Below are 27,683 nucleotides of genomic sequence, written 5' to 3'. Positions count from 1 at the left end.
GGTCAGAGGAATAAAAGCTGCTCTGGTCCAGGTGAGGTTCACAGAGTTTCCAGAGTGACTGTCTCAGGGTTTAGGTTAAGTCTCTGTGAAACTGAAAACTCTGAGTTTGTTAACCCCGAAAAGACGTCAACTCAAAGTTTTGGACTAAACCTGCTTCTTGAAACGAGGCTTCTGTCTCTTCATCCCATAGTTAATAAGTCAAGGAAAAGAATTTTCCAGAGCTCCCCAAACATTCTTTTGTATGTTTTTATAGCACTCTTTAACCATACAGCTGACTGTGGTTACACAGGAGAAGAGAGTCACACTGTCCATTCCTTTCCTCTTTTACTTCAACCCCTTTGTCCCTGCAGATTCACGCTGGTGGTCTCAGCTCTTCTGATGTTTGTGTTGTTGTTGATCATTGTTTGTGTCTATAGACCCTGCGGCCATGGGCTTCATCATCTCCCCTTGGTCTCTCCTGCTCATGCCTTCTGGAAACATCTCCTTCACGGATGAGTATGTGACGCAGCAGGACCTGCGAGCCTTCACTGCCCCCGAGGTTCTTGAAGGAGTCACGCTCACGTCCGTCTCAGACATAGAAAAGGTAAAGTCCACATTTCTTAATCAGTGATAAACATTGGATTCAGTGTCGTGCTGTCATTTTGGTACAAATGAAAACACATCCCCGGCTCTGTAGTGTGATCTGCAGCCGTCCTGTGGAGCTTCAGATACACGGCTCTTTGCTGTGATGATGTTTACGTCGGCTCCCACTGGGCACTGCAGTTTTCTAACACAGAAGTCAGCAAACGTGTTTCTTTTATTAAGTTGTATTTAGATGAATATTGCAGTTTTAAAATGTGCAGATTATACTATAATGCTCCACTGGTGTCACAGGTTATAGCTGCAGTTTATAGTTTAAATGGACAGTTCTATCAGTGTTCTGAGGTTTCATGTCTCTGAGTCTCTGTCTTTCCTGTGTTAGAACTCTGGCCTCGTGTATCTTACAACTCTCAGGCGACTTCAGTTTATTCTACAACACACAGCACTTAGTTAAATTCTACTATGAGAATGAGGAAGTCCTCTTTTATTTAGTTTGACAGTAAAATAATATCTGTGCTTTGGTGAATGTGCATGAGCGCTGGTAGCACAGCCCGCATGACTGGATTCTCGTCTCTGGCACACTCCCATAGACCTCAACACTTTTGTGCTGAGTCAGTTTTCCAGCCCTAGTCCCGTCTTGCTACTTGAGTTATTTTCGTGCAGAAAATATAATCTGCTCCTGCCATTATGACAAACTGTGACTAAACATACGCCAGCATTACTGCCATTTGGTTCCTTGCTCTTTAACAAATTAGCCGCTTTTGTTGCAACTCTTACTTTTCCACATTCTCTCAATGAATGCTGGAAGTTGTCTTAAAGTTTGAACCTGAACTCTCTTGCTGAAAGTCCTTGAAGGCTGTTGCATTCTTTGGCAGGGTCTGAATTATCCTTTCCTGTTCCAAGCCTAATAGAAGTCCAGTGATTTCTCTACCAAACAGTGAGAGCGCTCGAATAAGAAGAAAATGGACAAATCTTATAGACACATTTCACGATTAAGACTTGCCCCGGGTCCTTTAATCTGTGTTCCATGTGTAGATCTGTCAAATGTGTGATATCGCAGGGATTATAAATTATCAAACTGCTGTAGTCTGTGCTAAGTAAGTCCTGTTTTCTTTTTTTTTTGCAGATGCACATGTACTCGTTGGGAATGACATTGTTCTGGGGAGCAGATTATGAGATACCACAGAGTCAGGTAAGAAACACGCCTCAACCTGTTTGAAGCATTAGTTGTGTTGATTTCACACTGTACTATATGAACCTCGGTGATACTGTCAAATCAAAAGAAACATTGTATTTAACGTTGTGTCCTTGTGCGTCTCAGCCCATGAAGTTGGGGGAACACCTTAACAGCCTTCTGCTCAACATGTGCGATGACGTCACGGTGAGCCGAATGTCGCTGCGCACGGTGCTGGACATCTGCAGCAAACACATCAGGAACTCCAGCTGTGACCCTCCCTTCTCCTACATCCGTAAACTAGTGCGTCTGGTCATGGGCAGCCTATCGCAGGTACACACGCAACTGTTTCTACGTTTAATATTATAACAGTTATGATGGAAACAGCTGCAAAAACAGTACAATGAAACAGTATATTTCACTTTTGTATGGTTTTGTATGTCAACTCCCTACTTAAATATCTAGCCTTAGAACTTTGACAGCATCTTGATTTATGTTGTGTTGTATTCTGTCTAAAATGAGGGATAAAAATAACCTTATAGTTCCTTACATGTTATTGTTTTCTTTCCGTAGCTGGATGGTTTGCTGACTGACCGAGAGTCACTCCCCGAGAGGAGTAAAGAAATTAGGGAGAGACTCAGAGGAAAAGGTTTACCCTCAGGTGAAACAACCATTTAACCTTCTATCTGCAGTGTCCTTTGATTTTTATTTTCACTGATAAGAACTCAGCCCCCTACCGTCCCGCTCTTTCTTAATTATCTTGTATTCTGACATGGAAATCTGTGACAAAGAATAACTTGAACGTTGTTGACATGTTTCCATTTCCACTTGGCCCCTTCTCGTGAAATGATTACTTAACAGCTCACAACCTACTTCTGTAGCCGAAAACGAGAGGAAGACAGAGTGCGCAGCGTTACTCTCTGATCCTTAAATGAGATTTGATTCAGGAAAATATGAGCAAATCCTCCCAGTGGTTTCTCTGTGAACTCTATGAGCGTTTTCCAGGCCGCGGAAAAAAAGAGAATAGCACACAATCATGGCATCCTTCCTGATTATGTAAGCTCTGTACGAAACACAGACGGGTATTTAAGTCACCAGTGGAGCTGCTGGTCTGCTGTCTGTATCAGGCCTTTGTCTCTGTGGTTCAAGTGCCCTGAAGGGGAGGTCTCTGTTCTGCTGTGGATGTGCCCCTCTCCAGGCTTTGAGGAGTTTCCAAAATGTAATTACACAGTGGCAGATTTTTCAGTTTTTGTGTATCGAGTAGTTATCAAGTTAAACAGAATATCTTAATTTTTTCTCGCTGGCAGTGCTTTGCTTAATAAAATGATTTACGTCAATTCTGTTCTTGTTCTTCCCTGACGTCCTGGATGTGTTAGACGCTGTGGTTTGAGCTACTTAGTCTTAACGGGGAAGCACATCAAACAGCTTCTTTAACAGAGCCTAGTACTGTCTCTTTCATTTGTCTTTCATCTGTTTTACTATATCTCATCTTACTTTGTTGAATCAGTCAACGCGTAGACGTCTGTGTGTGTTTTTCGTAGTTTCTTATCTGTTTTTGTTTGTCTTTCTATAGGAAGAAGTGCCGCTCCAAGAGTTTTAGAACGCTACCGAGCCAGGACTCAAGAGCAGACCTCTCTAAACCGTGGCCTTAGTCGCTCTATGGGCTCTTTACCTCAGGACGCGTTAAAAGCCGAAGAGGCAGCCACGGCGCAATATTCCCAACCAGACTATCGGCCGAGCTCAGGCTCACCGACAGAACTGTACCCCAAAGCCCCGTCGCTGCAGCACCAGCTCTCTTACCCGTACCTGCACCCTTTACACCCGCACCAGAAGGGCCGACCCGTGGAACTGGACCGGCGTTCTTTACACTTCCCCGGCGCAGACCTGGGACCCAGCCAGCCCCGGAAACCTTGGGCGTCCTCCGTGGATCTAGCCTATATCGACCCGGAGGCGCTGCGTTTCGGGGCTTTGGAGGACGCACGGAGAGGCAGCACCGCTTTGAGTACGTACTCTGGAGGGAGACACAAGTCGCCCCTTTTGGCGTCCAGGGAGTTTGGGCTGAAGAGCAGGAAGCCGCACCATCACTCCGCTCTGTCTGTAGGCTCGGGAATGCCCAGCACCTACGACCGGATCAAGGAGCAGCAACGGAAACTTCAGCTGTTCAAAAAAGGAGGCGAAGGTCAGTTACTTTTCATAGCGTTTACTTGTTTTTCTTGTGTAATTGAACCAGTTTGATGATTAGTTGGTCGTGGTAATTTGGTATTTTTATGTTCTTTGACTTTAGGGTGGGACCTAGACCTTTTATGGTGCTGGACATTTTAAATAATACCATCTTCAAACTGTATTTTTTGAGTAATAACCTTAAAATAACTCACGAACAGCAACAGGAAACGTACGGCTGAAATCCAGAAACTGTGTCTGTCTGTGTGTCTCTCTCAAAAAGCCTTTTCTCCCGTCACCGGCGCGTATCGCCTTCAGGTGAAAGAAAAGACCAGTGGTGGAATGTAAGAAAGTACAAGTAGAAAAGTACTGCACAGATGAATGCGTCTGTACTTTCCCTGAGTAAATCTGGAAGTTGATACGTTTGTACTTTTACTTCTCTACATTTGAGAGCACGTAGCTGTACTTTGAACACGACTCTAAAGTATTAAAGTAAAAGTGTTTTTTATTGTAGTGTCAGACCTGCTGAAAAGGCTGAGGCGTTTATGTTTAACACGTTCATAATTTGAGCAAACAAAAATATAGAAAAAATAAAAACAGCCAGAAAAAAACGAGAGAACATTTGAAGCTTTATTACATTTCAAAAACTTAGATAGATATTTATTTATTCAGTCATTACATTCAAATCAAACATTACTCAACTTGTATAAGGTTGTACGTAACATTTCTATCACGACCGAAAGGGTTTAGGCTGAAGTAAAGAAAAAAATACTTATAACTTATAACGCCTCATCCATTTTAATAATAACACACAAGAATTCAAGAAAAGCAGCATCAGTTCTACAACATATGACTAAATATGCAAACAAAAGAAAAAACTACAAACCACGACAGTTCACATGAATCATTCCTGAGTCCTGTAATTTTCAAAAAGTAATGTTTTCTACCTCTTTTTAAACGCTTCTGTTGTGTAGGAGCTTTTTAGTTTAATTTATTTTCGCTAAATACTTTTACTTTTTGCTCTTTTAAGTATATTTTAAGCAGGTACTAATACTTTTACTTACGTTTTTCTTTTTTTCATGTGTCTTTTTTATTTTTACTTGAGTATTTTTGGCCCTGGTATCTGTACTTATCTTTTACTTATGTAACAAAATCGAGTACGACTTCCACCACTGGAAAACACCACCTGTCCACTTGAAACGCACCGTCATGGAAATAAGTTTGTCGATGTGTGTTTGGGCTGAATGATGCGTGGTGTATGTGAACGAAACCGACTCAAAAATGAAGCAAATGCAACTAAATCTCAACGCCGCTGACGACTGTGTGGAAACGACCCGCGTCAAGGAATGTTATCTGTTAGTTTTGGCTGTATATTCATTACACTAATAACACATAAGGCGTCACTTCATCAGAAATCTTTCAGGGGTTAGTAAGATGTTTAATAACCCTACTAAAAGACAGACCACTTATCAAACAAGGTGAAGAAACAATGTGCGATAAGGAGACAGTCTGCGTCCGGGGTAGACGGAGTGATGGATGCAAAAAGTGATGTATAACTCCAAACGCTCATATACACAGGAATGAGGCGCTCCCATAGAATTCTCAGTAAAACCCGTGTCTTTACCAGCAACTGCATGAACCAGGCGCACGCTAGACTATTTCTTAACGTCAGTCAGGCCCAAGCGCTTTAGGTTTCCCTCTGGGGGCTTACAGAATTCTTGGTAAAGTCTTTCTCGAGGAAGTCTCATGTGGGTCTGTGTCTGTTGACCAGCTGAAGTCGGACGAGCTGCAACTATCAGGACTTAGATGTACGCATTGTTACTGTACAAACTGGCAAAATGGTACTGAACGGGGCTTAATTGAGCGCAGACCATTTGCAAAGGGCCCCATTGGTGTATGACTTGGCAGACTGTTCTTTTCTGTTATGTTTTTTTCTGCAGGAAAGTGATGGTGCAGCAGTGGTCAGTGTTTCAGGTTTCACCATTTTCACAGTGATTACAGTGAAAAGTCTTTGTGCGCCTTGTGAAACGACGTGGAGTGTTTCTATATTTTGTGATCTTAACATTATTTGTGTGCATGCTGGTGTGTGCATGGGCATGTTCGTACCTGGTCCACTCACATCACAGTCGATTCTCCGCCACGCCTCCCTCCTTTTCCTGCTGCCAAGGTGCTTCAAGGCTTCAGAGAGGCTGTAATTGGAGTCATGCATAGTGGATGAGGGAATTCCAAACGTTATTGGACTTTTCCGGTGAAAGGCAACGGGTCATGTGGTCCGAGCCAGGGCGGTACCAGGTTTGGGTGAACAACTTTAACAACCGATTACAGTCAAAGTCTCCTGTTAGTTTGGTATTTTGACTTGTGATACAGCGAGTCCCTCCCATATTTCCCTGGTTGGTGCCTCCGAGTTACATATGGTAGTCATTGGATAAACCTGGTTCAGTCCATTACCACTTAAATAACTTTGCCTTTTCATACTTTGGCCACTTTGTTACGCTTTAAGCTCATAAAACCTTGCGTGTCCATGGATACACAAAGTTTTGAAATGATAATAACATGTTTTTAATAAAAATGTATTAAAAAATTGTACAGAATATGAACATGCGCTCTCATATCCAGCGTTTCAGCTCAACAATTTGTTTTCCGTCACTGACAATCCTTAGGCCTTAGTGTTTATTTGTAAAGACCAGTGCCAAAACTCTCCCACGCCAGCTCAGAAACAACTTTGCGTTATCAGCGAGATCAAAATGTAATCTCTCTAAGTAGCTTTTACCCTCATATTTTCCTCAGGCCTTTAAATTGTTCTGGTTTTGCTTGAAATATTTGCTATTTGCTGTCATTGTTTTTGTTTTTAAGACTGATTGGATTGGATTTTATCATACATTTTTATGCCTGAGTGTTCATTGTGCAATTTAATTTAATGTAATTTAATAATCAGCTCAATTAGCGTAGGAGACTATATCATTTTTCTGTCTGATTTGGATACTTTTTGTGTTAAACTATTACATTTGTGACCTTTTTCCATAACTTCTCGATGTCAGCTTATAGTTTTCTCAGGTTTTCCGGTGTTGACAGAAGGTTGATGCTTACGCTTTCGTTGTCAAAGAGTCAGGAATGCCATTTATTCCAAGTATGTAGTACGTCAAGTGATACTGAGGAGCAGGAGTTTCAAGTTCTGTCTGAAGCACATGACACACTGGTCAAAGTGTTGGAAAAAAACAATAGATCGTTGCGAGTAGGTGACTGTACATTATGTAGATTTGTGGCCTCCGCTGTATAAACATTGAAACGAAAGGCATGTAGTGGGAAAACAGCATGACTAATCACCCCATTCTGTGTTGCACCATTTTGTAACAACCCCGATTTACCCAGTGTCTTTTTAAGAAGAACAATTTGAAGTTAAGGTTTAAAACGCTGTCCAAAACATGCAATGGTGTTCCCCAAGTTACCAGAAAAAAAAGAGATACAAGCTGGACGTTAACGGACTTTGTTACTCATTATGAATTAAATTAAACACAGATCAAACCGTGGGAAACTCATCTAACCATTTTGTACCCTGCTCATCACATGCATGCATCTCATAAACAAACTGAATCGCGTTTTCAAAGAGACGTCCGTGATAAATCGTCTCTTTTTTTCATAGACCCAGTCCAGACGCACCATCGTTACTACAGTGATTACAGTTCATCCAGTGAAAGCCCGTCTGTGACCTCCTCTGATCCAGATTACAGACAAGGTAAATATTGGGTTGGTGTTTTTGTTCTAGAGTTGTTGTAAAAAACCTTCTGCTAATAGTAGCTTAGTTTCCAGGAGCCAGGACAAAGTAATTGTAAACACAGACATAATGTGTGTCTCATGACTAAAACGGCGTCTGCTAATCTTGTTTTTTAATACTTTTTTAACTTTGTGTATGAATCATCCAGCAAATATACCGTGCACTTATATTTTTCCTGTTTCTTTTTGTTCAGCGAAGAAATTTAGTGATGGAAGACGGTTTGGTTCTCAGTTAGCGCTTACGTCAGAACAAGATGCTCTGTCACTAAGTCACCCGCAAAGGTAAAACGCACACACCTGTCGTCTTAGAGCGTTACGTCAAAAGTACACCGGGTTGCCATAAGAATGTCTCCTTTACTGTATTGTATAGCCACGCAGAACTATAAAATCAGTATATTTATTCCCATCCATGGTCCTTGGTCCTATTACTGCTGTCATTTTGTGATCTGCCCGGCCTGACACAGCTGGAGTGGTAAAGCAGAGTCAGCCCATGCTTTGCTAGTGAGGTCATTTCACGTTACATCCTCATTCAGCACTCTTTAAACTCTCTAATCTCTGACATAGTAGACCTGAGCCTCCTGCTGGTGCTCTGTCCGCTTACAACAACACTCCTTCAAAGCACCGTTTTCAGGAGATTAACGTGTTCTGCTTAGATAGATTTTGAAGGCTGAAAGCTTGATGCAGATTTGTACACTTTTGTCTCTGGTGTAGGCAGTATGAGGGGGTCGCAGACGAAGGGCTTGGGGGGGCAGAGCTCCTCCTTCAGAAGCAGGAGGAGGAGGTGCAGCGGCTGCAGGCTCAGCTGGCCAAGAGGCTGTCCAGAGCCGACCTGTTCTCTGCTGATGAACCCCTGCTGCTGTCTCATAACTCTGCACTTGATCTGCGTGATCCTCTGTACACGGCCACAGCTCCACTGCACAAACGCAAGGTGACGCGACTTTTCTAATCCCCAATCAAATCCACTGGTAGAATATTGTGCATTAATACTTCTGTGTTTTTAAGAATTTCTTTGGACCTGAGTTTGTGAAAATGGCAGGTGACCCAAGCGTGACACTGTCGGTGCCCTCGTCAATAATGGTGACAGTGAATTTACTAATGAATAATACATTATTTATCTTATTATAGACATTATGTTAACATTTAATTTTCCGACCCTAGAAGCGTGGAAAGGGGGAGGAGGTCCAGAGGAAGGTTGGCGTGGTGCTTCTGAATGGCCAGAAGCTGGAGTTGAGCTGTGACATTAAGGCGGCCTGTAAAGATGTTCTGGACATGGTGGTCGCCCACATTGGGCTGGTTGAACACCATCTCTTTGGCCTGGCATATCTTAAAGGTATTCTACATATTATAATACTGTTTCAAACTATATGTGTGGCATGTGTGTTTTAAGTGCTCAAAATATGAACCTGTTTGTTCACACAGATACATAAATTACATTGTAAATGATTTCACTATGTCTCACACAGATAATGAATTTTTCTTCGTTGAACCCGATGCCAAACTTGTTGATATTGCCCCAGAGGGGTGGAAGAAGGATCCGAAGAAGAAGAAGACAGAAGTTCCATTTATATTGTTTTTACGTATCAAATTCTTTATTGATGATGTTAATGTCATTCAGTAAGTATGAAATGGACATGGGAGTTTAAAAAGGTCTTGATTCTTGAACCGCTGACATATTTGTGCCCTCAGACATGCAATGACCAAACATCAGTACTATCTACAGCTGAGGAAAGATGTGCTGGAGGAGAGGATGTGCTGTGACATGGAAAATGCAATGCTGTTGGCCTCACTGGCTCTTCAAGCTGAATTTGGAGACTACCAACCTGAGGTGAGATTTAACTTGTATGAAAATGTACAATCATAATTATAATGTTGTGAACGTCTGTCTTTTCTTATTGTTTGTGTGTAATCTTATTGCTATAACTAATCACAATACAATGCTTCATTTGTGTCTCTCCTGTATCTGTTGCTTAGCTCCACGGGAAAACCTACTTTAGATTGGAGCACTACATTCCTGTGTCTGTTTTGGATAAATTGGACCAGACAACGCTCAGAGAAGAGCTTCCCAAACTTCACAGCAACTATTATGGAGCGTCAGAGTCTGATGCAGAGTTTGAGTTCCTCAAGGTTTTATCTCTGTCTTAACAGACTGAATAAAGATTATTTATGTAGGTGAATACCACATGATCATTCTGTTCATTTAAGGTGAGCCAAAGGCTGACAGAATATGGTGTCCATTTCCATCGGGTGCTTCCTGAGAAAAGGTCCCAGACGGGCATCATGCTGGGAGTGTATTCTAAGGGGGTGCTCATCTTTGAAGTACTTAATGGAAACCGCACACCAGTGCTACGCTTTCCCTGGAGAGAGACCAAGAAGATTTCCTTTAATGTATGTTACTCATTTGATTGATGGTCAGTAATACAAAGCTTATGCTCTTTTCCTGATAACTTGCTTTTCTAGAAAAAGAAAATATGCCTCCAAAACACATCTGATGGGATCAAGCACCTTTTTCAGACTGACAGCAATAAGACCTGTCAGTATCTGCTGCAGCTCTGTTCTGACCAGCATAAGTTTCATCTGCAGATGAAGGCTCGGCAAAACAACCAGGAGCTACAAGACTTGGGTCGGCACAAAGACACCACCTACAGACCAGCTCCACTCTGTCTGTTCATGTCTGACGTTATGTTTCTTTTTAAACAGAGAACTCACCCCTGAGCAGCCTGCAGTACCCCTTTGATCCTGCAGAAGGTGCAATGGGGCGAAAAATCAGCTCAGGCAGTTTAACGACACGTTCAAACCCAGACCAGCTGAAGAGGATTTCCTACTCTGAGGTGGCCCTCAACCGGGCGCTCTCGGGTCCTCTGTCTGTCCACGAGATGAACTTTCCAGGTTTCAATGCTGGTCCCTCTTTTATTCGCACCAATCCAAAGCTACTGAGCCGTTCTCTTCACAACCTGGGACAGATCCAAGACTTTTCCGAACACAGAGCTGGAGAGACGAGCAGTGACCAAGGATTTCAGCAGCACCAGAGAGCCAGCTCCGACACAGACTCATTCATACAACAACAACCCAAGTGAGTCTGCTGATGATAGTTACACGGTTAAAAGTGTTTTTTTGTGACATTAATAATAGTAAAACTTACAAACTATGTGTTAAACTTCTTCATTAGAATCCTGAGCACAGTGTCACACAGCAGTCCAGCCTGGAACCGCAGGATTAAAAAACATTCAGACGCATCCTCGACTGAAGAAATGGGCCCAGCATATGTCGTTGGTATGTTTCTACTTTCATTACTAATTAATAACTGATTAACAAACACATTTTTTAAATTTTATGTTTAATTTGTAGGTGTCAGCGTGCACAATTCCTCCTCTGATCATCCTTCTACCCCCGTCTCTGTTAATGGTAATGTGCTTTTAATGCTATTGTTGCTCATTTATTCTGCAAACTTACATTAACTTAGATATTATATACGCACAACACAAACACAAATCTATTTAATTTGGATATGGCACAGCGAACTCTAAAAGCTCATCTCCGCAGCTGGTCATTCTGTTCATGCAATTAACTTTTATCCATCTTATAATCTCTCTAAAACAGCACAAAAAACTGCATACGTACTTTTAAACATAGCATTTCTGTGTCTTTTTACAGATTCATTAAGGAAAAAATTAAGTGCCATTCCATCTCCAGAGAGAGAAATCACAGCTGTACAGTTAAAGAAAGATGTAAAATATGGCCTGGGTAAGTGTTTGGTGATAAAGCCACGGTCCACTGTCCGTACTGCACATGCTCAGTGTGTCTCTGTGTCCAGGGTTTCAGATAGTCGGAGGGGAGACTTCTGGTCGTAAGGATCTTGGGACTATTGTCAGCGCCATCACTCCTGGTGGACCTGCTGATGTTAATGGATGCCTAAAACCTGGTATGTCGATTTTATTTTTTTTTATTTATTGAGTTTTGTTCCGTTGTGACATGGTTCTTCATAAACATTTCAGGAGATCGCCTGATATCCGTGAATGATGTGTATGTAGAAGGTCTTTCTCATGCTGCTACAGTGGAAATCCTCCAAAACGCTCCAGATGATGTGAAACTCATCGTGTCACAGCCAAAGGAGAGGCTTTATAAAGGTAAATGTGGAATGTTTCTGACATTTTGGAGGCAGATTTTTTTTTTACATAACAAATGAATGAGTGAATTTTATTTTGCTTATTTACTTTTTTTTTTAAAAAGCAAAACAAAACATTTTCTTCATTAATTACAACTAAAAAAGGATTGGGCTGAAGCCACGTGCTTATGTAAGACTGTCACAGAACAAAATGTATTTATTTAAAACCTCCTGAGACCCGAGCTCTTTCATGCTGTGGCTTTATTAAATTCTTTGTTATTTAGGCTGATTGGACCTGATGAGTGTAAAAACAAAGAATTATCTTTTTACAATATGAAGTTTCTGAGAAAAATTATGTCCACAAATGAGGACATTTGTTCTACGTTTTAATTATTTTTGATAGAACATTTGAAAAATTTGCAATTTGCACATTTGCAAAAACTATTAAGTGCCTGAAACAGCAACATTTGTCCTGAATAAAATCAAAATGAGAAACAACAATTGTGCCTCTTGGAACAATGTGGCTCATGTGAAGAGCTGCTAAGAGGTGCACGAAGATATATGCCTTTATGGAAAGAAAATATATATATATTCTAAACATTCTAAACTCTTAAAAATGTCAAAATTGGACATTTTTGCATTGCTGTTCTTGTTACTGTTGTTCTTCTTCTGAACATTTGTGTGTTGTCCACATATGAGGACAGGTCCCAGGAGGTTAAATCAAATCTTAAACACAGATGTCTTGGCTCTTATAACTACTGCAATGTATGAAAGAATTCATGTTTTAAAGTTATTTTGAATTTAGACAGAGTTTTAATTAATTTAAATTCATCAGTGAGATCATCCTAAAGTCTTATTCCTAAAACAAACACATCTTTGCCAAACATTAGTTCTTATTTTATTAGATTCAAACTGAAGCAAACCTCTTAGTTATAACGACTCCTTAATTTAAATAAAGGACTGAATTCCTTTGGGAATGTCCTTGTTCACAACACAAAACAGAATTGTCTAAATGTTTAACCTGTTTACATATTATTTTTCAGACTCTTCACCCAGTCATACTTCTTACCAGCCTAAGGCTCCATCAAAAACACTGGAAATCCTCCATAAACTTAATCCAGATTTGGAATCATCATCTGAAGAGCAGATACGAACAGGAAGTCCTAGTCCTGTCCTTCGCACCGGCTCCGCGTCTTCTGCCTCTTCCCCAACTCAAGGCTCTAAAATCAACTCTGCTTCTAAAGCGACTCAACCTTCTTCCAGTGGAGTCCAGCAATTCTTGGACAGAGCCAAGATGGCGCTGACGGTTTCATCTATAGCATCTCATAAACCAGATCCTAACATCAGCCTGGATCCACCTCCACCAGCTTTGCCTCCTAAAACAAGAAAAGCCAAAATGGTAGAGCTCCGGAAAGAACCCTCCGACTGTGGAGACTCGGACATGGACGAGGAGACATATTACAGCCAAAATAAGTCTATGGGCAAAAAGGTGTGACATTTTCCTGGATTAAATTTTTATCATTGTCATTGTGGTGCCTTGGTAAAAGTACAGGTTTTAGCAAGTTTAAGGGTCAGAGCTTTGCCAAACGTCCTGCTCCTGTGTCATGTTCCCTACAGTGGCCTGGAAAATAGTTCATGGATGAAATGGTAGTGAACAGCTGGTGATGCATGGGATGGTCCAACAAATAACTGTAACTCATACTGTCAGTTAATGCTGTTGGTGCCATGTGGTATAGTGTTCTTGACCCGCGTTTATCACATAGATATTCGAGGTTTTTGTAAACGATAGTCCCGCCACTAACTGCTTGCTACAGACGCCTTTTATGCTGGTTGTTTATTTACAAATGCAGTACGTCGGTGTGCCGTGCATGTCCTCTCCTCACTCCAGCTTCTGCCTAATTCCTCCTCACAAGTGCTGATTTGAAGTCTTCCTCTCTCTGCATGTTGCACCTTGTAGTAATTCACCTTAATGGCCTTTTCTTTGTTCACAGGAATGCATCATGGAAAATGTAAATGGTAATGCCCCAGGGGTCAATAGTCTCCGTCCAGGGGATCTATTTGACGTTGAGCTGTCCAAAAAAGACAGCAGCCTGGGCATAAGTGTCACGGTACTGTTTGGCAAGGTTTTCATCTTCTCTTGTTTTTTTTCCCCCGTCCCCTTTGGCTTGTCACTTGCTGCTAATCTAGATCTTTTTTTTTTGGTTTTTGGTGTCATTTGTGATCGGATTGCATGCTCTGCTGTCCAAATCAAACATGCTTGCGTTTGTTTTTTTGTGTTTTTATGCTTTTTTAATAACCGCTTGTGCCTCTAATACTGTTTTCTTCATTTGTTTTCAACTCCTTACCTGTATATTCCACTACACATCTTGTCACTAACACATTGGTTCATATGTTTTATCATTTTTATACCAATGTTTGCACGTATAAAACATGTATCTCTTGTATTACAATCAGTAAACTATAATATTTGGTGTGTAAAATCATCTTAAAGTGCCACAAAAGCATCACTGTTAGTACTAAATATAAAACATACTAGTGCCATATCACTGTTCGTGTCAATAACATTGTGGATGATTTTTTTCACCCATCACTAAAACAAAAACATGATCCCTGCCTTATTTTTTCTGTCATTTTCAGTGATAAACCTCGTTGGATTAAGTAAAATAAGGCAGTTGTCATGGGAGTAACATCATTAGAACAAAAAATCTCCACAACTCACTCAATTCCCCCATTTATACAATAGCACAGGATTTGTCTCTGTCTCGCCACGTTAAACTTAATCTGAAATTCACAGGGAGGAATAAACACGAGTGTCCGACATGGAGGGATTTATGTTAAAGCTGTCATACCTAAAGGAGCTGCCGAACTCGACGGGCGGATACAGAAAGGTACGTTTTCTCCACGAGTTTTAAAAGTGAGTTTAAACATGTTAATCTTAAGACGCTTTTATCATCAGGTGATCGTGTTATGGCGGTTAACGGAAAGAGTCTGGACGGAGCGACTCATCAACAAGCAGTGGAAGCGCTCAGAGACACTGGGCAGGTGAGGCACTTTTAAATCGTCTCGCTATAGATCGGTATTTTACATTTTGTTTAGTGTAAAGCGCAACATCGAACTAAAACTACGTCATAATAGAAATGGGACTTCCTTTTCTGTAGCTAGTAGCGGATCTTTAATCGTATTTAATTTGTATTTTTGAAGAATGGCTTTTCAATTTTCACATAATCATAACTTGATACAGAGCCGTGGGTCAGGATGGAGGTAAGAAACAATCATTTTGTGAGCGCTCAAGCCTCAAATTTAGACAATACAGAATTTTTCAAACCCGCTTGAGTCAATGGAAATCCAACTTTGTAAATAGTAAAAGAAAAATATAAAATTAAATAAGGACGCTAACTACAACTTCAAAAGGTTAAATGAGAAAGACGAACAGCTATAACACGGTTGAAAGCTCTGAAAAGTTGAACATTATTTGGAATGTTAAAAAAAATTTACATTAATATCTTACATTTTTGCGCTTTATAGGGGGAGAGACTGTATTTCATGACTTTTTTCTGTTCATAATACTCCATTTTTCAGCATTTCTCCATGGGCCAAATTAGGCTTTTTTCTAGACCTAATTCCAAACAATAAGAAAACACAGTAAAAGACAAAGTTAAATCTGTTCGCTGGATAAAAGTTGTAGGAGTGAAGACGTTTTGCTGCTTGTTCTTCAGTTCTGGTCAGATTTACTGCTGGACGCTGCTTTTTATCTGTCTGAAGGGGGCGCTAACTACACTGAAACTAAAAACACCGATTGTTTACAGCTTGGTCACCTACTTGGCCCCTAATGGCTGATTTCACACCTATTTGTAAACTTCCTCCTCCTCCTCTTTCCTCTTTTTCCTCTTCTTCTTCTTCTTCCTCTTCCTCTTCTCCTCCTCCTTCTCCTCCTCCTCCTCTTTCCTCTTCTTTCTTCTTTTTCTCCTCCTCCTTCTCTTTCTTCTTCTTCCTCTTCCTCTTCTTCTTCCTCTTCTCCTCCTCCTCTTTCTTCTTCCTCTTCTCCTCCTCCTTCTCCTCCTCCTCCTCTTTCCTCTTCTTTCTTCTTTTTTTCCTCCTCCTTCTCTTTCTTCTTCCTCTTCATCTTCTTCTCCTCCTCTTTCTTCTTCTTCCTCTTCTCCTCCTCTTTCTTCTCCTCCTTCTCCTCTTTCTTCTTCTTCTTCTTCTCCTCCTCATCCTCTTTCTTCTCCTCCTCTTCTTCTTCTTCCTCTTCTCCTCTTTCTTCTTTTTTGCCTCCTCCTCTTTCTTCCTCTTCTCCTCCTCCTTCTCCTCCTCTTCCTCTCCTCCTCCTCCTCCTCTTTCTCCTGAACACCATTATAACATGATTAAAACATAAGTCGATTTTGCATAATATGTTACATTTTGTCCTTTTGCAGCGAGTGCATTTATTACTTGAAAAAGGTCATCCTCCCGTGGACAGCCTGCACGCTCCTGTGACTCCTCAGTCGACGCCACCTGTCGGACCTGCCCACGACCAGAGCGCAGGACAAACAAACAGACACGACTACAGCTTCGTTACAGACGGTGAGTGAGTACAGAGTTTACGAGACGACGGACATCGGCTCAGACGGTATATTTGTCGTCGCTAACTCTACGTGCGTGTCCTGACAGAGAACGCGTTTGATGTGACGCTTTTGAAAAACACGTCTGGGTTGGGGTTCAGCTTCAGCAGAGAGGAGAACGTTCCCGGAGAGCTCCCAGGTTCTAGCATGGTGCGCGTGAAAAAACTCTTTCCAGGCCAACCAGCCGCAGAAAGTGGCCGTATAAGGGTCGGGGACGTCATTTTGAAAGTCAACCAGACGCCGCTCAAAGGACTTTCGCAACACGTATGAAAAATATTCGAATCGGTTGTATTTCCTTTTGAGATTTACGCTGTGATCCTGTATTTATGATTGTGTGTAAATACAGGAGGTGATATCAGCACTGAGAGGAACGGGACAAGAGGTGACTTTGCTTCTGTGCAGACCTGAACATGGCGTACTCCGTGAAGTCGACGCAGCTTTGGTGAGAACATTGCATCATCTCGAACAACATCTTACTCGTTTTTGTGTTTTTTTTTATTTAAAATGGGGAATCTCTTTATTTCAGACTCCTATGTCATCACCCAGAAAAGAACCAGTATCCAAAGCCGACCCCGCTCTGCTTTTGAGCAAAATCCCCACATCTCCAAGAACGCAAGCGAATAACAGCTCGGTGGAGGACGCTCTGGAGAGACTGCAGAAAACTCCCGTCCGTCAAAACAGCTACAGCGACAGCACCGACGGAGATGAGGAGGTCGAGGAAGCGTTCAGTCCCGGGAGACACAAGTGGGACCACAGTGTTTACCAGACGCCCAGCAGCAGCCTTGCCCTGGGAGGTTTCAGCAGCTCTGGTCAGATGGATAACAGCACGCGTTCGGCTTTTTACTCTCCAGATCTGTCAATCACGAGACTGGATTTAAGTAAAAGGTGCTTTAAATATATCACTCGTACAAAATGGAGACCCAGTGAGATCCCAGGATGTGTTTTTAATGACACGTAACACTATTTCCCTCTGTACAGAAGCCCTTCGTCTCCACTACCACCTGATCTAGATTCTCCTGAGCCAATGGTTTCTTCTCCAACTGCCCCAAGTCCAGATCCGCTGCCCCCTCCTCTGCCACATCCACTAAATCTGACCCTCTCGGCGAACGGTCAGGATGCAGATGAATATGTGCCGGTGAGTCGCATTATTTATTATGAGGTGCGTTTTATACCCGAGGGATTCACACCAGCAGATTATATCAACATCACTACGTGCATCAAACAGGTTATTCAGAATATTTCAATTAATCATCAGATAAAGGAGATTTTCCAGATAATATTTGAAACCTATGAGTCTAATAAGTGTTTTTAAATAAACCTTTGGCAAGACTGGTCTAAACACAACATAACTGCTCTCTGCCAGTGTTTTATAATAAGAGACAATGATATAAATGATTTCTTTACACATCGTTTTACCTTTTTTAGGAGGTGGAGATTAACGTGTCTTTGATGAAATCTGAGAAAGGCAGTCTGGGCTTCACCCTGACCAAAGGAAACGATCATGGATGTTATATTCATGACATAGTACAAGACCCAGCGAAAGGAGACGGCCGACTCAGACCAGGAGACAGGATGATAACGGTATGAGACATGACATATTCAGGGTCTGTGTTTATTTACTTTGATATGCTGTAAATTCTAACAAATGTTTCCATTTTTAGGTGAATAACACAGATGTCACAAACATGGGCCACACTGAAGTTGTCAATCTCGTGCGGGCTGCCCCTCGAGTTGTTGATTTAGTGGTAGGGAGAGTCCTGGAGGCCCCAAAGCCGCATTTTGAAGCCCATCTGCTGCCTGATATCTGCTTTAGGGGCACACAACAACCACTGGGTAAAATATAACCACTTTAAATGTTGCATGGCAAAATATTATTATAAAGTGTAGTTTGTAGTGTTGGCTTTATCCAGATGTTACTTTATAAATGAATGTCTATTGTATTTTTACAGGATTAGCATTAGATGGGGGCAGTGACAGCCCATATGGAGTCTTGTTTGTTAAGGACATAGTCCCTGGCTCTTTGGCATCTGAAGAAGGCAGTTTGCGACCTTTGGACCTGATCCACTACATCAATGGGGCCCCGACTCAAGAGCTAACGCTCAGTGAGAGCAATAGGCTGCTGGAGCTGTCCTTCAGTGAACTTAGTATCAAAGCCACACGGTAATCACCTCTGACCAAGACCATTAAACTCCTTCAAAATATAAGAGTCACTAACGATTATTCTAGATCAATATGGGAAAGAAAGGAATGTCCACATGACTTATTATGTTTTTAAAGGGACGGAAAACCTGTTTCTCCAGCAGCAAAAAGTGTCTCTTTTCTCAACAACAACATCAGCCCCAAAGTTTCATCAGGAGTTAATGGTATATATATATATTTTAACTTTTCCCACTATAAAAAAATAGTATTTTAATTTTTGTTTTTATATTTGTCGTTGTAGGTTTCCTCAAAGTAGATGCCCCAAGAGAAACAGATTTTTTTTCATCCCTTTGTCCTGTAGAGGTAAATATACTATGATATATTAATTTAAATATTGGCTTGACAGCTTGAACATGACGACTTTGTCCTGGTGCAGGAGGAAACGATACACATTGACCTGGATAAGCCGTTGTCTGGGGGCCTGGGGTTCTCAGTGATTGGAGGAGAAAGAGGGATCTTTGTTAAGTCTGTCACTCCTGGAGGAGTAGCTGAGGCATCGGGAAAGCTGCAAGTTGGAGACAGATTGTTGAAAGTAAATGATTAGTTTTATAACCACTAATTATTTGACGTTGCTTTTAATGGAGATATTTTATCTTGTGTTGCTTAAAGGTAAACAGTGAAATGATGACAGGGGTGTCTCACACCAAAGCCGTCACAACTATCCGCAAAACCAAAGGCCTTGTGCATCTGGTCGTGTCCAGACCTCCAGAGCAGAACCCGGCTTATTCACCAGTCAATTCAGACAAATGCAATGGGGCCACAGGTATAAGCTGTTCTTGAGTGAGGAAAACTCAAACTAGTCCTGGTTGCTGATTTTGCTTTATTCTCCTGTTGTCCAGATTTGAGTGAAGAATACGACATGAAGAGCAAACTTTCTCCTCCCCTGGATGGACCCAGACCTAGTGACTACCCTGAGTTACCACCTATAGGTAAATATATATTTGACCTTGTAGAATAGGCATAAGTTCAAGTTCCCTAAAAAGAAACTGTTTCAGATTATGACGACGGCTCACTTGATCAGAAAAAGGAGATGGACCAAAGCACAGAGCTTTCAGAAGATACTGACTGTGACGGCTCGTCCCTGCCAGAAGACTCACCTAAGGTTTTAATAAGTCATGTTCAGTGTTGTTGATTTGCTCATCTCTATTCTCGATCACTGATTAAACTAATGCACTTTTAGAATTATCGTAACATGGATTGGCAGGAGGAGAGCGTCGATGATCCACTTAATGAACCGTAAGTACTGTAGAGTTCAATAGATGTACAATTTCTTTTACAGAAATGATAAATGTTTGGTTGTTGACAGTTTTTTGAGCACTAGGCACACTGATGAAGATGCGATCACGTGGGGAAGTGATGAGCTGCCTATTGAAAGCATGACATCTAGTGACGGTGAGAGGAATTGCAGATGCTGGTGCTGTTAGTGCGCAATGCTAATCTCTGTTCTCTAACTTCAGATGGACCAATCATTACAGAGGACGAGCTGACCTCTTTACCCCTTGTTAAAGTGGTTCCTGATGGTCAGTACACAGGCCTTAAACTCAGCTCTGTGGTTCGCACGATGAGGGGACTTTTAGAGCAAAAAGTTCCACTGCAGGAGTTTGAAGTAAGTATCTTGTGCTAATGTTGGATTAAAACAAAACCACTTTCATGTTTTGTCAAATTCATTGGTTTTATTCATAGAATCTACAGAATCTTCAACCCCTGGATGATTGTTTAATTGGTCAGACAAAAGAAAACAAGAGAAAGAATCGCTATAAGAACATTGTCCCTTGTAAGAAAACATGGCATAAAAATTGTATTGATCTAAAAATATGTACTGTTTGTTTGAATAATCTTTGTGTGTTTATAGTTGACACAACTCGTGTCCTTCTGGGGAAAGACGGTGGTTACATTAATGCCAACTTCATCAATATGCCGGTCAAAGATGAGGACTTCATGTACATAGCCTGTCAGGGACCTCTGCCCACAACTCTGGGTGACTTTTGGCAAATGGTTTGGGAACAGAAGTCCAATGTGATAGCTATGATGACCCAAGAAGTGGAGGGAGGCAAAGTGAAATGTCAGCGTTATTGGCCAGACACACCTCGGACAGCTGAGATGGTAGATGATCGATTAGAAATCACCCTCATAAAGGATCAACATCTCGATAACTTTGTCATCCGGCTCATTGAAGTTAAAGATATACAGGTAAGTGATGAAAGTCCATTCATTAATATTACTGCAGTTGGTACATTATATTTAAATTATTATTTTCTTGTCAGACTAATGAAATTCAGTGTGTGACCCATCTCAATTACACTGGCTGGCCAGACCATGGAACACCGTCTCAACCTGAGCAGCTGCTGACATTCATCTCCTACATGAGACACGTTCATCGATCGGGGCCCATCATCACACACTGCAGCGCTGGCATCGGCCGCTCTGGCACCCTCATCTGCATAGACGTCGTTCTGGGACTCATCAGTAAAGATGCTGATGTATGTACTAGTAAATACAAGTGTGGTTTATCTGGATGTTGGATGTTGTACTCAAAGCTTTGTCTTTTTCAGTTTGATATCTCTGATGTTGTAAGAAACATGAGACTTCAGAGACAGGGGATGGTTCAGACGGAGGTGAGTGTAGTTCATCTTTTCAGTCGTCATTGTTGTACATCTTTTAATCATGCATTTTTATACTGTTCTACAGGATCAGTACATTTTCTGCTATCAAGTCATTCTTTATGTCCTTCGATGCCTTCAAGCAGAGGAAAAAATCTCAGGATAGTAATATAACTGAACCTGTTTGCTGTTGCTCTTTACTACTAGACTGCGAAACCTGTTGGATTAATGGCACACAGTGGATATAGGCAAATGGTGCCAATGTATAAAATGCCGATATCTTGTTCTGTACGAGAGGTGATCATGATTTCTTTTATGTATGCCTTTTTCATCCACCACTCTTCCTTGTATTTGTATTTTTCCAAACTGCTGTTGTTCTTAATTATCTACAAAAGAATAGCCTACAAATTTAAAGAATTATGAACATGATCAATGGCTGTATATTTTATGAGGAATCTGTGTTTTAAATCCTATTTTAATGCTGGAACATGCCTTGACAAGATACTATCAGTATTTGCTTTGTAAATGTATTATAGGCTTCTAGTGTTACCTAATGCACGAGGTGACGAGAATAAAGTGTAAATACTCAGCTTCAGAAACTCAGACTGGATATAGTTTGGATAAAAATATGCCATGTACAGATTTTTTTTTTTTTTTTTTTTAGAAACATGCAAATCAATTGTAATCTTTCTCTTTTTAATTTCACTGCACATTTTAGGCAGCAGGAAATGTCACTTTAGCAGCTTATTCTGTGTAAAAAGATACATGTTGTGATACATATTTAATAAAATGTAATGCAGAACTTAATGTGTATTTATTATTCATCTTTAATCTTTCAAATATTGCCGTTGTATATCATAAAACTACATATCCCGTGAGCACAGAGAACACCGAGCGGAAATGACGTACCCGGATGTGACGTCAGAGAGCTTCCTGTAAACACATGTCCGCCTGCTGAGGTTGGCCATGCTTGTCTGTTTAGCGCAGTTTTAAAATTCCATTATATTTACAAAAGCTTCTGTAGCATCATGTCTGGTCGTCAAAATAATAAATTACCAAACAACCTGCCTCAGCTGCAGAATCTTATAAAGAGAGATCCACAGTCGTATCTGGACGAGGTGAGTGTAAAAAAACAAAAAAAACAAACGGCAAAACTTCCTCCACTGGTGATATTTGATGTTTAGATTATGTTTATCTTTTACAGTTTTTACAACAATACAGGCATTACCAGTCCAATGTTCAGATCTTCAAACTGCAGCCAGACAAACAGAATAAGGAGCTGGCGGAGCTGGTCATGTTTCTGGCTCAGGTACAGTGTCATTTATGTTTTATTGTCATTTATGTTTTTAGCCAAGGTCCTATTCATGAAACACACTGTTTTCCTTTCAGGTTGGTCACTGCTACTTGGATCACATGTCAACTTTTCCTCAAGAGCTGTGTGATCTGCTCCTGGCTTATCACACAGTCCTGGAACCAGATCTGAGGATGGTGAGCTACAAGAGCAAACAACCCACAATACTTAGTTTACATATTATTAATTTATGTTCTGTACCTGTTCTGCACAATAGACATTTTGCAAAGGATTAATTCTCCTGAGGAACAAAAACCTGATCAGCCCATCCGCCCTCCTTGAGCTGTTCTTTGAGCTGTTAAAATGCCACGACAAACTACTCAGAAAGGTGCTGATATTAAAACTTACTTTGTCTGTGTGATCCATCAGTCGTTCAGGTCTGATTCATGCAAAAGCCGAAGTTAAATCTGTCAGCTGAAGGACGACGCTTTGTCCCGTTGACAGATTTAACTTCGGCTTTTGTTATAAACTTACTTTATGCTCACAATCATTGTTTGTGGTCTAATGTTGTGGGTTTTTTTTTCTCTTTACAGACGCTGTACACTCACATCGTATCAGACATTAAAAACATTAATGCTAAACATAAAAACAACAAAGTTAACACGGTAAGTCCTTATTAAACTTTTCCTGCGTTACAATCAGTTGCTCGTTGCATTACCATGTTCCTTTTCTGCTTCAGATGTTGCAGAACTTTATGTATACTATGCTAAGAGACAGTAACCCGATTGCAGCAAAGATCTCCCTAGATGTTATGGCAGAGCTGTACAAAAGAAACATATGGTTGGTTGGTTATTTTTGCTAGTATGACATTTAAAATCTCAGTCTCATAGTTGGTTATTCAATCAATGCTTCTCTGTTCAGGAATGATGCAAAAACAGTCAACGTCATAACAACAGCGTGTTTCTCAAAGGTGACAAAGGTATGACTTTCTGCTAAAAAGGTTTAATGATACTAAAACTAAAAATAAACTCACTTTAGATGATGTTTCTTTAGATTCTTGTAGCAGGTCTTAAGTTTTTCCTTGGCAAAGATGAAAATGAGAAAAACGAAAGTGACTCAGACTCAGAGGTAAGTTTCAAAGTTTGTCTTAAGAAAATGTGAATGAAATAAATCTGTATATTTTTCTTCAGACAGAGGGACCATCGGCCAGAGACCTTATGATCAGATACTCAACTGGTAAAAAGAGCACCAAAAACAAGAAGAAGTTAGAAAAAGCAATGAAAGTCCTGAAGGTACAGTATTTTTTATATGTATTTATTCGTCAAAATAAGATTGTGTATTTAATGTCAACTTTCTAACTTTTTGTTTTTTCCCTGTTTAGAAACACAAGAAAAAGTCAAAAGCTGAAGTCTTTAATTTTTCTGCGATTCACCTGATCCATGATTCTCAAGGTAATCGTCCACACTCTGCAACCATTTTAATATTCCGGGTTGCCCATTTCAAAACTTTACTTAAACTGATCATTGGTAGCATAAAGACTCATGTCATTATTACCACTTCATGATCATGGTCACTTGGCAGAATCCAGACTGACACGTGTTGCATTATTGAGTCGATTTCTACACATTGTTAATCTTGGGCGGCTCCTGTTGTTCAGTAAAGGGAATCTTCAGGCAAATAAATGTTGATTTGGGGAAGCGTCACAACAACAGAGTGCACAGAGGAAACATTTGCTTTTCTTTGCTCTATTTCAAAAATGACCCGGTCCATATTTCTCCTCAAATAGGCCCATTTATGTTTATCAGCGTTGCCATGTTTGTTTTAGTTTGCCACATACTGCCCACTGTGTTGAGTAACTATATTTTTGTGAATTGTACGCATGAACCATAATTAAAATGTGATTTGTTTTGGGGTTGGTTTTTTTTTCTTATGTAAAAGTTGCCTATATGCAGTTATCATGGACACAGTTGGTGAAAATCTTATTTTTGCAGATTTTGCAGAAAAACTTCTGAAACAATTGGAAAGCTCCAATGAGCATTTTGAAGTGAAGATTATGATGATGGAGCTTATATCCCGACTTGTTGGAATCCATGAGGTAACTAAACGATACAGTTTAGGCATGTGAATACAAAAGAGTTTTAAAATACAAATGTTCAGTAATAAAAAACAACTCTTCTTGTGCAGCTTTTTCTCTTCAATTTCTATCCATTCATACAGAGGTTTCTCCAGCCACATCAGAGGGGTATGCATTTGTAGTACTTACTTTAAGCAGGAATAATCTCACTTACCCATTTGTTATTGTCTTTTTTTCAGAAGTGACAAAAATATTACTTTGTGCAGCCCAAGCTTCCCATCAACTTGTCCCACCGGAGGTTGTGCTTTTGTGGTTGAGCTTCTGTTCTTTTGTCAAATTTAGTGACATAATAAAACATTTTCTTATTTTTATTATTCCACTTTAGATCATTGAACCTATGATCATGACCATTGCCAACAACTTTGTGACTGACAGAAACTCGGGCGAGGCCATGACTGTCGGGTAAACCAGATTTGTCTTCACTGTTAAACACGTGTATTGATCTCATTGACAAAGATGTAACATTGATCTTATTGTCATCAGGATCAACGCCATCAAGGAAATTGTAGCCCGTTGTCCACTGGCAATTAATGAAGACATGTTACAAGACTTGGCCCAGTACAAAACTCACAAGGATAAGAGTAAGTAAACAAAGAAATAGCCGTGATTTATTTGGACATGGTTGTATAACGTGCCCATGTTGCAGATGTGATGATGTCAGCCAGAGGTTTAATCCAGCTCTTTAGAAACCTCAACCCACAAATGCTGCACAAGAAAGACAGGGTAAGCAAAACATTGTGTACGTAAAGTCTCTTTATAATAAAAAAAAAATATATAACAAAGGCAGTTGATAAGATATCTTAATCAGACTTGTTCTATTGTACTAACACATTTAATTAACGCCTCTATATGAGCACCATTAGTCACATGAAGCACAATAAGATGGTACTCGATTTCTTGCTGTGTTCACTACAACATAGCCTCATCAAGGTTTTTTTTATTTATTTTTTTGTCCGAGCACAGGTACACCTAAAATACATCTGACAAACTGCTCATATATAAGTTTGAAAAGGAGTGGGAAGAAGAAAACTTGTCAAGTCCCACCCTTGTCTTCTATCAGGACACAAATCAAACGCTTTCTTTATGCTTCCTATTCCGCTGAAGGAAAAAAGGAAAGATTGCAATCGCATCTGTTATTGTTTGCTTTAGTTCAGTAATGTCCAGTATCTTTGTTCGATACACGATATATTTAACACAGCCCCATACACATTGTGCCTCATCTTGAGGAGTAGACATTTCTTTAAAAGGCGCCTCTTTAAGCAACAGGCTGCCTGAAATACAAAAATGCAATGTGATTAAAAACTTTTAAAACCTCTGAGTACAATAGAACAAATCTAATACATATATCTCATAAATTGCCTTTGCCATTAAAGTTAAAATTGTAAAGAGATTTGATGGACACCCTGTACATATAATTTTACGTTTTTACATATCCTCTAGTTTGATGGTGATTTATCTATTGAGACTTTTTTTTAAATTAATCTTATAATGGTTACAAATCTGAATAAAATGTATTCTGAAATCATAATGGTACACTGCCACTTTTCATGTTCATTGGCTTATTGTTGACTTTACCTGACATAACGCAAAGCAAATAAACTAAGAAATACTAATATTAATGCTTATTTCCTGTCTCTTTCTCAGGGGAAACCCACGGAAGCATCTGCAGAAGCTAAAATAAAAGATTACGGGGCTCTGGAGGCTAAAGATTATATACCTGGAGCTGAAGTTCTTGAGTTGGAGGAGAAAAAGGAGGGCAAAGAAGGAGAAGGCAAGTTTATATAACAACATACTTCTAATTCACAAAGTCTACAGTTGTGATTAACATTAGGAGGCGCTGATGTTGCAGGTGATCTGTCAGATGGCTGGGAGAGTGCTAGCATTAGTGATGATGATGAAGATGGGGAGTGGGTAGATGTTCACCACTCGTCTGATGAGGACACAGAGATTACTGAGAAACTGAAGGCGATACCCGCGGAGGAAAGACAAGTCATGGCAGCAGCAGTCAGTGGCAGTAGACTCCTCACTCAGGATGACTTTAAGAAAATCCGTTTGGTTCAAATGGCTAAAGAAGTCAGCGCTGCACCAGGAAAAGCCCAGAAGAGGAAAATAGCTGATATTGACGATGAGGAGGAGAGGTAAATGATGAGATGTTTAAATATTTTGCTTTTAAGGCTGGTCTCAAATGGTATAATTCAGTGTTAATGAAATATATAACATTTAATTTTGTTCTGTTTGTCAGGGGGGAGATATTAACACTAAGGAATATTGAAAAACTTCATAAGAAACCAAAATCTGATAAAGAAACAAGACTTGCAACAGCAATGGTAAGGAATCTTTATCATTTGTAAAAAATATATATACTTAACAAGCCTACTATACTTATGGCGTTATATGTATAGGCTGGAAGGACAGATAAAAAGGAGTTTATCAGAAAGCGAACAAAGCTGAACCCACACGCAAGCACCAGCAACAAGGAGAAGAGAAGAACGAAAAACTTTATGATGATGAGACACAGTCAAAACGTCCGGACCAAAGGCAAACGTTCCTTTAGAGAGAAACAGGCAAGTTGTGTTTTACAGATACAACATTATATATTGTTTATGGTTTATGTAAATGCAGATTTATATGTTGTGTGTTTTGTTTGTTTTTTAGATTGCATTACGGGATGCACTCCTGAGGAAACGGAAGTATAAGTAAATCTCTTGAAAATATGACGCATTGATTTATATATTTTCTGTACAGTGTCTGTGTCTAAATACAGCATTCAGATCAACAAATAAAATGTATAAATGTTGTTGAATTGAGTCGCCCTCTTTCTGTCCCGTCTAAGTTAATGAATAACAGTTTACTGGATAACATTGTATTGTAGGTGTCATATGACAGTTTTGTGATAAAATCCAGTAATTCAGTGTCACTTCTCCTTACACTGCAAATTCCTCAGAGGTTTAGCACCCATCAGATTAAAAATAATAAAAATATGGACCTGTAGAGTTGTATTTACAGCAGTAGGCTGCTAATTAAAATATCAGTTTTGTCTCCACTAGATGATATCCATAATGGTCACAGAAA

At 40.2% G+C, this 27,683-nt stretch overlaps 2 protein-coding genes across 5 annotated transcripts in view; both read left to right on the top strand.

Moving 5' to 3' along the window:
• Positions 1 to 21,991, top strand: part of ptpn13 (protein tyrosine phosphatase non-receptor type 13) — a 29,035-nt gene extending 7,044 nt beyond the window's left edge. The window contains exons 3-49 of one of the 4 annotated variants that reach the window (XM_055231509.1): positions 417 to 583; positions 1,706 to 1,771; positions 1,901 to 2,086; positions 2,327 to 2,414; positions 3,327 to 3,932; positions 7,554 to 7,646; positions 7,879 to 7,966; positions 8,396 to 8,612; positions 8,687 to 8,761; positions 8,843 to 9,014; positions 9,148 to 9,298; positions 9,371 to 9,509; positions 9,656 to 9,808; positions 9,887 to 10,069; positions 10,142 to 10,304; positions 10,382 to 10,754; positions 10,851 to 10,954; positions 11,030 to 11,086; positions 11,336 to 11,425; positions 11,496 to 11,603; positions 11,677 to 11,808; positions 12,830 to 13,275; positions 13,778 to 13,894; positions 14,581 to 14,674; positions 14,743 to 14,828; positions 16,202 to 16,349; positions 16,437 to 16,651; positions 16,734 to 16,829; positions 16,914 to 17,272; positions 17,366 to 17,522; positions 17,813 to 17,968; positions 18,049 to 18,220; positions 18,337 to 18,547; positions 18,665 to 18,750; positions 18,828 to 18,889; positions 18,963 to 19,118; positions 19,196 to 19,349; positions 19,426 to 19,515; positions 19,582 to 19,688; positions 19,767 to 19,822; positions 19,908 to 19,978; positions 20,044 to 20,192; positions 20,270 to 20,360; positions 20,439 to 20,776; positions 20,851 to 21,066; positions 21,139 to 21,201; positions 21,275 to 21,991. In XM_055231509.1, the coding sequence (XP_055087484.1) occupies positions 417 to 583; positions 1,706 to 1,771; positions 1,901 to 2,086; positions 2,327 to 2,414; positions 3,327 to 3,932; positions 7,554 to 7,646; positions 7,879 to 7,966; positions 8,396 to 8,612; positions 8,687 to 8,761; positions 8,843 to 9,014; positions 9,148 to 9,298; positions 9,371 to 9,509; positions 9,656 to 9,808; positions 9,887 to 10,069; positions 10,142 to 10,304; positions 10,382 to 10,754; positions 10,851 to 10,954; positions 11,030 to 11,086; positions 11,336 to 11,425; positions 11,496 to 11,603; positions 11,677 to 11,808; positions 12,830 to 13,275; positions 13,778 to 13,894; positions 14,581 to 14,674; positions 14,743 to 14,828; positions 16,202 to 16,349; positions 16,437 to 16,651; positions 16,734 to 16,829; positions 16,914 to 17,272; positions 17,366 to 17,522; positions 17,813 to 17,968; positions 18,049 to 18,220; positions 18,337 to 18,547; positions 18,665 to 18,750; positions 18,828 to 18,889; positions 18,963 to 19,118; positions 19,196 to 19,349; positions 19,426 to 19,515; positions 19,582 to 19,688; positions 19,767 to 19,822; positions 19,908 to 19,978; positions 20,044 to 20,192; positions 20,270 to 20,360; positions 20,439 to 20,776; positions 20,851 to 21,066; positions 21,139 to 21,201; positions 21,275 to 21,352 (7,385 nt within the window). In that variant the 3' untranslated portion in view covers positions 21,353 to 21,991. Of the gene's footprint in view, positions 1 to 416; positions 584 to 1,705; positions 1,772 to 1,900; positions 2,087 to 2,326; positions 2,415 to 3,326; positions 3,933 to 7,553; positions 7,647 to 7,878; positions 7,967 to 8,395; positions 8,613 to 8,686; positions 8,762 to 8,842; positions 9,015 to 9,147; positions 9,299 to 9,370; positions 9,510 to 9,655; positions 9,809 to 9,886; positions 10,070 to 10,141; positions 10,305 to 10,381; positions 10,755 to 10,850; positions 10,955 to 11,029; positions 11,087 to 11,335; positions 11,426 to 11,495; positions 11,604 to 11,676; positions 11,809 to 12,829; positions 13,276 to 13,777; positions 13,895 to 14,580; positions 14,675 to 14,742; positions 14,829 to 16,201; positions 16,350 to 16,436; positions 16,652 to 16,733; positions 16,830 to 16,913; positions 17,273 to 17,365; positions 17,523 to 17,812; positions 17,969 to 18,048; positions 18,221 to 18,336; positions 18,548 to 18,664; positions 18,751 to 18,827; positions 18,890 to 18,962; positions 19,119 to 19,195; positions 19,350 to 19,425; positions 19,516 to 19,581; positions 19,689 to 19,766; positions 19,823 to 19,892; positions 19,979 to 20,043; positions 20,193 to 20,269; positions 20,361 to 20,438; positions 20,777 to 20,850; positions 21,067 to 21,138; positions 21,202 to 21,274 lie in introns of all 4 variants that reach the window. The other 3 variants (XM_055231508.1, XM_055231510.1, XM_055231511.1) reach the window with 3 other exon arrangements.
• Positions 21,992 to 22,096: 105 nt separating this feature from the next.
• On the top strand, positions 22,097 to 27,412 carry sdad1 (SDA1 domain containing 1). Its single transcript, XM_033990233.2, has 21 exons — positions 22,097 to 22,304; positions 22,391 to 22,495; positions 22,576 to 22,674; positions 22,755 to 22,865; positions 23,071 to 23,142; positions 23,217 to 23,317; positions 23,399 to 23,456; positions 23,531 to 23,605; positions 23,668 to 23,769; positions 23,859 to 23,928; positions 24,469 to 24,572; positions 24,662 to 24,719; positions 24,791 to 24,849; positions 24,937 to 25,013; positions 25,095 to 25,192; positions 25,258 to 25,334; positions 26,256 to 26,382; positions 26,461 to 26,749; positions 26,854 to 26,938; positions 27,014 to 27,175; positions 27,267 to 27,412. Exons 1-21 carry the CDS (start codon positions 22,215 to 22,217, stop codon positions 27,309 to 27,311), a joined length of 2,064 nt encoding a protein of 687 aa, XP_033846124.1. The 5' UTR covers positions 22,097 to 22,214; the 3' UTR covers positions 27,312 to 27,412.
• Positions 27,413 to 27,683: the final 271 nt, after the last annotated feature.

Source organism: Periophthalmus magnuspinnatus, chromosome 23 (assembly GCF_009829125.3).
Source record: "Periophthalmus magnuspinnatus isolate fPerMag1 chromosome 23, fPerMag1.2.pri, whole genome shotgun sequence".
Lineage (NCBI taxonomy): Eukaryota > Metazoa > Chordata > Actinopteri > Gobiiformes > Gobiidae > Periophthalmus > Periophthalmus magnuspinnatus.
This window is presented reverse-complemented; position numbering and strand designations above follow the sequence as displayed.

Excerpts from the sequence above, each read along its gene's own strand:
- sdad1 (XM_033990233.2), top strand. The coding sequence starts at position 22,215 with ATGTCTGGTCGTCAAAATAATAAATTACCAAACAACCTGCCTCAGCTG. Across the intron at positions 24,720-24,790 it reads TCTCCAGCCACATCAGAGGG|AAGTGACAAAAATATTACTT; the intron begins GTATGCATTTGT and ends TCTTTTTTTCAG. Across the intron at positions 25,193-25,257 it reads CAAAACTCACAAGGATAAGA|ATGTGATGATGTCAGCCAGA; the intron begins GTAAGTAAACAA and ends CCCATGTTGCAG.